This window comes from Halyomorpha halys, unplaced genomic scaffold (assembly GCF_000696795.3).
Source record: "Halyomorpha halys isolate HHAL.00 unplaced genomic scaffold, Hhal_1.1 Scaffold505.1, whole genome shotgun sequence".
NCBI lineage: Eukaryota > Metazoa > Arthropoda > Insecta > Hemiptera > Pentatomidae > Halyomorpha > Halyomorpha halys.
Genome location: NW_027114634.1, coordinates 161,574 through 170,584, shown reverse-complemented (window position 1 = coordinate 170,584; position 9,011 = coordinate 161,574). Strand labels below are relative to the sequence as shown.

The following is a 9,011-nucleotide window of genomic DNA, read 5'->3' as shown; positions in this document are numbered from 1 at the left end:
ATATATATATATACACACACACACATAATATTTATAGTTTATGAAACAAACATATTGCATTGAGTCAAAATAGTAGTTTAAAATTTGTAGGATAAATTAGTATACTGCTCTGGAATTTCTTAAGTGACTCAATATCACAATGATTTAACAAGATTAAGATCTAGTAACATGACAAAGTTATAGCTTGAGAGAACATTCATTAGGAAATTGTACCTTTGAAGCTCTTTTCCTCATAACTACAGTTACAGAGTATACAACATTTTGAAACCAAGATAACGAGATATCTAATTTAATCTATAAACAAAACAACATATGAGTTTATCAACCAGAGAGCACTTGTTAAAACTGGGAATAGCCTTAAGATAGTCTGAGGTACACAATTTCGGAAGGGTTGGTATAGTGGACCTGTCATTCTAACTGTCTTGAAGTCATCCATAAATATTAGTATTTTAAGATTAATAACTTACTATATTACATTTATTTTTATTCTATAGCAATTTATGTGCTATGGATTTGTTCTATTGCAATTTAAGTGGATGATCCTAGAAGAAAGGATATGTGGAACTAGGAGAGTAGGAAGACCCCGGCTTTGATGGATCGATGGAGTGGCAGCGGATGCCAGGTATATCTTGGGAATCAGGAATTGGAGGGTAACTGCAACCATTACAGAGGACTGGCTAACGAACTTGCAGGAGGCCTTGAAAATTTTTCATAAGTTACAAAAACCAAACATAATACTCTACTATGAAGAAAAAAATGTTAAATTTAAGAAAAGATCGAAATGTGGACTACTATCTCTTTACTTTCGGATAGTTAAGTTATCTACACAATGTTAATGCTCATTTACTCTAACAATCAAAATTCATGATTTTCCGAGTTTTATAACATTTGAAATTTTGAAAATATTATTGATTTCAGTAAAACTGTTATACATAATAGAAAAAAGAACAGATTGGCCTTTATAGCCCATAAATAACATATTGCTAGCCACAAGTTTATATAATTGCAATTGTTGCAATCCTATGATTTTTGATTTATAACATTATTGAAACAAATGAACAATAAACATTTCTACACCTGTGACTTATTTCATGGGTTATGAAATGATATGAGCAAGTCTTATTTCTGAGATTTTTGTATTAATAAACTATTAATAATAACAATGAACATAAATAATATAAACAAAAATTATTATAATATATTAATAATAATAATTATGTAAAACGATATCTTAATAATAATATAAATATTATCATCATCAATAAAATAATAATTGGTTATCTATAGGTGACCAAACTATTCTAACAACCATGGTGGGGAGGAGGGGATCAAGTTTTTCATTTTGTTGGACCGCTACTTAATGGAAAAAGTTAAAGCCTCAGGTCGGATTTGAACCGGTGCCGCCGCAGATCTCAGATTGATATTCCTGCGTCTAACAACCTACGGACAGCACCAAAATAGACTTAACTATTTAATAATAACAAACAAACAAAATTAATTTAATAAAAATGGACGCAGTTGGAACTGAAGTTGGTAAACAACTTTGTTATTGCGTTAATAACGCTTGCTAAAGTAGTTTAATTGAAACTAATTTGTTAAGATTGTCATATTTTCGAGAGTTAAAGATTTCCCATTACTCGATAATCATACCGATTCTGATAAAACAGCTAATTTGTAATCCAGAATACTTACCGCGATATTCAGTAGAATTAACTGTCAGAATTGTTAAGAATTAATCAGCCTGCAATTAAAATCGTCTTACTTTTTTTTTATAATTAAAGTAGTCCCCAAAAATAATCATCAATAAAACTTCTATTCTAAAGATTCTATTGGATACTGAAAAGGAGGAAATATAACTGTTCTATTTAAATAGCTATAACCGATTATGGGACAAAAGTCTTATCCTGTACATCATAGTGAAGTAATGTTTGCAAGGGGAAGTAGGAACTTCAATATTCGTGTTGCACACCGCAATCTTAGAGAATGAAGTAGTGACGCCTGTGGTTGGAAGTCGTTAGAGGAGATCGATCTGGAGGTAATGTGACCTTATCGCATGTCGCAAGACTGTTAGTTGGTAATAGTGTGGGGCGTATGTCAGGAACACTTCCTCTCCGTAGCACCGCCGTGTACCGTTCTTATCTACGACATTTCTTTTAGGGGGTAATCATCTTGGGACATATGGTCGCCCACCTGCTCCTGACTACTCATGCCAGTGTTCAGAAGGTCTATTTAGGGGTTAAGGCTCAATTTTCTTCAATGTATATCACAAACTATAAACTATAAAAGCAACAAATGTTCCGTGTATTTAGTAGATTTCGAATGAAAAAAAAATACAATTGTACCAACATACTTCATAATTAAAACCTTATCAATACTAAGGACAGTAAAATAACAATAATAATAAATAAATAAAAAGAGATTTTTCTTCGACAGACTGGTCCTCATCGACCAGTTTTGCTCAGAATGTAGTCCTGATATAACAAGAGTTACGCCTTCTCTCTGACAAATAGTTGTCCTGAAGCACGTCTTCCGATCCGGTAAGATTAATGATTCGAGGAGCTTTAACCTTAGTGATGCCGACACCTCCCATATAAGGTTTTATACATAGTTAACATTCTGGTTTACTATATACATGTAATTTATTTATTTTTCTTTTAGTGTCAAGATATTTATTTTTACTCATTTTAGTGGGAAATAAGTGACAACATAATATTAAGATAACTAAGTAGTAACAAAGTATTGCAGAGTCAGAGAAGGATAGTAACCAAAAGCCTCTCTTACCAGACCTGAAGACCCTTTATCTTTTTCATAAAGGAAGCTATAGAATACAACAGTTCAAATTATAATAACTATTTTTTTTTAAATTTAGTTTTATAACTGAGAAAATTTTAGAATCATCCTTAACCACATCTTCGTAGAAAAAATCATGTCCCCGATATCTCATCTTAGAAAAAGTCAAGACTTTCTTACCTTAAAGCTATTAAGTTACCTTCGTTAAATATATTTGTCCTTTATAATGCCTAATCTCTAATAATTTCATGCGGCAAAGGAAGGGCAATGTACATAGGTGTATATAATGATGTAGTATTAGTATATATATTGTAGTAGCTTTTAATATATAAAATCTAGGAGGTAGGAAAAAAAGGTAACTATTTACATTTGAAATTTGTATGTTCCTACCTACCTCCTTAATATTCCTTCACTTTGACTAGTGGAATAATTCTTCATGACTCATTCTCCCTATAGAATTATATTTCTACTTTCATTCGTCGCTCTAGTATCCTTCCTGCCATTCAGCCTTGCCTATTTCATCATTTACCATTCATCCATATCCAAAAGAACTGAAACTGATGTTCCTTTGTATTCGAAATTTATAACAACTAATGCATAATTATTCATACTTTCTAATTAGTATTACTCTTTATTTTTTCCCCCAAAGTCATCCATCGAAGACCTATGGGACTGCCTAGATTCATTTCTCGGGGTCACCACGAATTAAATATTGACTGACTCAGACGGGAATTGAACACATTGCGTTCTAAAGGACACTCGGCCTTCACGTCGACTTACTCTCGGTTTTAATTATTTACCTATATATACATATTTTGGATGGTGTTTGAAGGCTTTAAGTTACTTCATTATATTTTATTATAATTTAATTTTATTATTATGTATTAATCCTTTAGTTCTTCAATCTCTGGAAACCAATCCACTAATCAATTATTTGAACCACTAAAACCAATCTACTGTTCCTTTAATCTTATTTTAAAGGAACGTGTCCCTGAATAAATAAAGACCATCTTCTCATATATCAATTTTTATGGTAAACTATATATACATATATACAATTAAAAACAAATACTTGAAAGTCGGTCTCCTCTCACAGTAACCATGTTTTCATACATTCTAAATACCATAAAAATTATCGTCATAAGTTAATTAATAATGATACATCACAAGGCATAAATTATTTAGCTATTATATTTTTACTCAACAAGCTACAAAAATCTAAGAAGGCTCGATTTTATCCTTACACTTTGACGGATGCCCATGGTTTGGTTATTAATAGGTATGTAAAATTTGATTATGGTGATTATTTTTATTGTGAATCTATCACTTCAAACAGAAAAAAAAAAGATCTAAAATGATTTAACCTTTAGTACACTTATTGTAACATATTTCTAAAGCTTCTGTCTGTATTTTATCCAATTATAAAATTGCTTAAAATATTTTTATTTGTTGATACAACGAAGTAACCTAAAATTGAGATCCTTTTATAAAGTAAATACATCACATTAAAGTTCATATTTACTGTATCGTGTTTAAAACGGGTGATTAAACAAGAAAACATATTTAACTTTATACCTATACATATTTAATTTTAAAACAAAATTTAATTAAAAAAATTATATTTAATTCGAAACCTTGCTGCTTTAACAAGACACTCTTATTGATTGAAATCTATTCATATTAAGGAATCGTATTTCAGTATCATTTTACGAGAATGTGGAAGGTAAGTCCCGAAGAGAGTTGCTCAAGAAGTTACGTCCTAGGACAGAGATAAGTGGGTGGCTTACAATGTTCCGTTTAAGGAGAACTGTTTGCGCAAAAGGAGTTCCAGGCGCGTGTTCACCCATGTAAGTCGAGTTCTGTTAGGGATCAGTTATAAATGGAGGTCAATTTCTTTAATAAGCTCCAAATAAATCGATAAACTATTTCTTAAAAAATATCAGAAAGGTAAATAATGTCACTTTAATCAACATTTTTCCAGCACTCCAATTGTTATGGAGAACAATTTATGCTTGGAAAAAGAATGCCGTAAGGAAAGATCCTATTACTCTCTTGTTCGAAAAAGACAGAAAGGAGGACAGAAATAAAGAAAAAATCAAATGCAATGTGACATACTTTTGGCTTATCTATTTTATGTAGTTATTCGTGGTGTGTTTGAAGTATTTTTTTACTCCAACGGGGACGGAAAGATAAGTTATTTTAATTGTAACCAATTCATACACTTCAACTCTAGCCTGAGTATGAAGGTCTTAATTTACATATTTCACGATGAAATGTAATTAAGAATTCAGAGCGTTATTTAAAATTAAACTAAACAAAATCTATATATAAAAAAACTTGCAAGTGACTGATAAAAACTTTAGAAATATCAATGCACCGAAGGATGCTGAATGGACGACTTGTGCCACACCAACACCTGGACGATCACCAGGTCCCAATGAGAAAGCCACGTTCTCAACTTAAAGCCAACTTGAATGTATTGCAGCAGCGAGAGAAACCAGGCGTCAGGACAGGATGGAATTCCCTAGGTACTGCTGAAGATGATCTCCAGGAAGAGAAAAACCTTTCTTCTAAATATACAAGTATTTTTCAGTCATCGAACGAAGGATGTGCCAGAAAGGAGTATGTATATAATACGTAAGATGTAAATATGTATGTACGAGTGGGTATGTAAATGTAAGTACTGAAAAGAAAAAAAATAGTATATATATATATAGCATACGTAATACGTAAATATGTAGCAAACGTAAAAAAATTGTAGTCATATTCTGAAACAAGACCTTTTGAGCGTTTATAAGGAATGGAGTATCCTCTTTGGTACAGATCTTACCTCTTCGGCTAGCCAAGAAGCCCAGAGCCCCCGCTGCCACAGCTCCTCCATGCCGAGGTAGACGGAGCGGACCGGGGAGATCACCTTGAGGACGTGGCGACCACCCCGCAGACCCGCCCCCTCCTCGTACCCGCACACCTTTCCGCTCTCCTCTCGGCCCCCGGGCTCGCCTGTGGACATCATCAGATCAAAATTAATAATATTAATCATAATTCGGCTTGATTTAATAAAATTAGAAGTGTTCATTTCTACTTGTATCTAAGTAAGTATGAGGAAACTCCCCCTCCCCTTATTCATTGTGACAGCTTTTCTTTATTCAACAGGATTCAGCTATCTTTTATTATGATCAGTTAAAGATATAAGCCATTTGTCAATATTCAAATCTACTATATATATGATAAGCTGGTAAGAGATAAGTATCCATGGGGTTTGTAACATTTGGAGACTTAAAAATACAGCATTATTACCTTTTTGGTCGGATGCAGATTAGATACATAGCAACATCAACTGCTATGGTGAAAATACTACGAGCATTTCCTGCTGTGACAGTAGTGTTGTACTAGGTTTAGTGTAATGGTTGACAATACATACACCAACAGTCAAGATTTTGTTACTTTAAGTGCTATATGTTTATACCATGACAATGAAATGTCGTAACCTTATCCAGCTTAACAACTGCCATGGCGATTGGAAGAGAGAACATCGTTCTCATATACTATTATGTTTTTATTTTTTAGTACCTGAAATTGATTCTATTCAAAGTTTTAAAATTTAATAGTGATGATTATTTTTCCAACTCACTTCAACAGGTTTAGATTAGGTTCACTATTACCTTGGAAAAGTAAAAGCAACAATGCCCCACTGTATTAATTTCGTTACTGTACTGCTACGGATAAAAACAATGTTAGTATTAGACAAATTAAAAAAAACTGTGTCCCGACAGTTTATTCCTTTTCTCGCCAATTTATATTCATTTTTGAACCAACTGAGGGTTTAGAATATGGAGAACCGCAGTTTCCATAAATAGTGACTGAATCATTAAAAAATCTTTCGATTTCCAGAGTCGTAATATTAAGAAAAAACAGATTAATTACAAATTTGGTTGTGATATGTATTATGAAAGATCCTAATAAACTTACCAAAACGATTGGCGATAGTACCTTGAATACAATAATGATTTAAAAATAATGTTAAAATAAATACATAAAATAATTGTTCCTACTGGAGTGTATGAGGATGCTGCCTTGCCTAAGTGACACCTCCCTCCTCCGCCATTGGGGGAGCACGAGGCCTTTGAGGACCCAGACCTCCCCGCTGCGGCAATACCACTTCGGACCTGAAAGACAACCTCAATTAGAAATAATAATAATAATAAAAGGGAATCAGTAAAGAAGGTAACCAATCATAAGAACTGTTGCTTAGTTCTTTTATGCAGAAGACTGAATGATCGAGTCTGAGTTAAATTCCATGCTAACCTAGACTCGATGGGCAACAATTTATTTTCTCTTTAAAGGAAAAACAATACACATATTTATAAGTAAAATATATTTGTCTATTTCTTACTTTTTTATCTACATTTGTAAATCGATATAATTATACTTATAAATTGCTTCTTTGGCGCATTTTTAAGTCCAATTATGTAGACTTAAAAATATCTAGTAAATGCATTTTTGAGCTCTCCAATACAACAAAGCTGATTTCACAAAGTTTATGTTTGAATCATTACATTTTTGGACCAGCGATATTATAGTCAATACGTCTAATTTATGGAGAACATGGCTACAAGTTCAATAGGTTAAATTTAATTAGATGCTGATAGGATTGGTGTAAATAACTACTTAAGACTTTTCTAACATGGAAAATTATAGGTTAAATTATCCTCTGTTGTTCAAATATTTATAATAATTTTAACAATTTAATCCAATATACAAAGTTTATAGCATAAGAATAATTCAATAAACCTTGTCACCCTTAGACTTAACTTCCCCTCAATAATAGTATAATCAATTAATTATTAATTGAAAACAAATATTATTAATTGAACCAATCGTTTTTTTTTTGTTTTTGTTTTTTTATGAAATCTAGTTTTGCAATCTCTTTGATAATTTTTAAAGGAATTTACGTTTTTCAAAAAAATCTCACGACACAGGCTTCCTTTATATGGGAATATTCGATATAGATAGTTTTTAAAGCAATATGTAAATTATTGAATTTTTTTCGATGTAGCTTATAATATACTATTTCACAAAAAAGTTGGTTGCCTCCTTATTGAATACATGGCTTCAATTATTTATCAATACGATGTTTAGTTTATGTTAAAATAAGGGAAAAATAATGGAGAATTTTATTTTTGTTAACAGTCTTTGACACATAGATTGTTCGATGGAGAGCATATTTCTTAAAAGAGAAAAATTGAGTACTGCCTAAGTGCATTAAAATGTTTGAGTAAATATTAAAGGAATTTCACCACCCAAACAACAGTTGCATTGTTTCGATCTGTATTGCAACAACCCACGCCGGCGGCAAGCGCGCCCAAACTAGATAAAGATCGACCCAAAACCCACTCATTATTTGATCAATCAGTAGTTCTGTATAGATCTAGAGATATCTTTACTAATATTAGGGTAGATTTCCAATAAAAAGAAAATATACTCCCTCCCCCCCCCCTCCCGAAATATCTGAAAATGTAAATAATGCCATCAGTTACAGAACAGACTCAAGAAATATTAATGTAAGATGTGCTAAGATAACGAGTAAAATAAATGATTGTAATACTACTGCATTTCGAAAATAAAAGAATTTAATAGAAAATGCAATAGAGTATCCTGAAAAGTAATTGATGAAATATGTGTTGGGAAAAAAAAGTGATGTGATCATAGTATTTCAGGAGTTAGTAAATAATTTAATTTTAAAATAGTATAAGGAATAAATTGATTTTTCTTAAATAAGGAAGTGTACAATCAATTTTAATTTTGATTTCAATAATAATATATATTTTTTATAATGTTTTTAATTTTTATCAATGTAAATACAAATTTAATGTTCGTTTGTTAATTATCTAAGATCAACGAAAGTTCTTAACAAAATTATATGTTGTTTTTCAAAATATTCAGAGTGTTCTTGGGAAGGTCCTTACCTATTACAATGTTGGGTTTATTCAATGAAATAAAAATTATGATCAAAATTAAAGATTGATTACGCATAACTAAAAATGAATACATTTTTTTTCATATAATGCATAGAGACAATACTATAGGTAATGAATGAGATTACCTAAGCAATGAAAATAAATCACCTAAATCGTACATGTATTATTAAAGATATAGTGGCTTTTCTATATCATCTATCGATATAAATAAAAAATGTTATATATACCAACACATTAATTGAT

At 31.4% G+C, this 9,011-nt stretch overlaps 1 protein-coding gene across 1 annotated transcript in view; it reads right to left on the bottom strand.

Moving 5' to 3' along the window:
• Phlpp (PH domain leucine-rich repeat protein phosphatase) overlaps positions 1-9,011 on the bottom strand; it is a 131,286-nt gene that overhangs the window by 58,076 nt on the left and 64,199 nt on the right. The window contains exons 4-5 of the mRNA XM_014425309.3: positions 6,843-6,956; positions 5,621-5,790 (exon numbers count right to left, since the gene is read on the bottom strand). Coding sequence (XP_014280795.1) covers positions 5,621-5,790; positions 6,843-6,956 — 284 coding nt within the window. The remainder of the gene's footprint in view (positions 1-5,620; positions 5,791-6,842; positions 6,957-9,011) is intronic.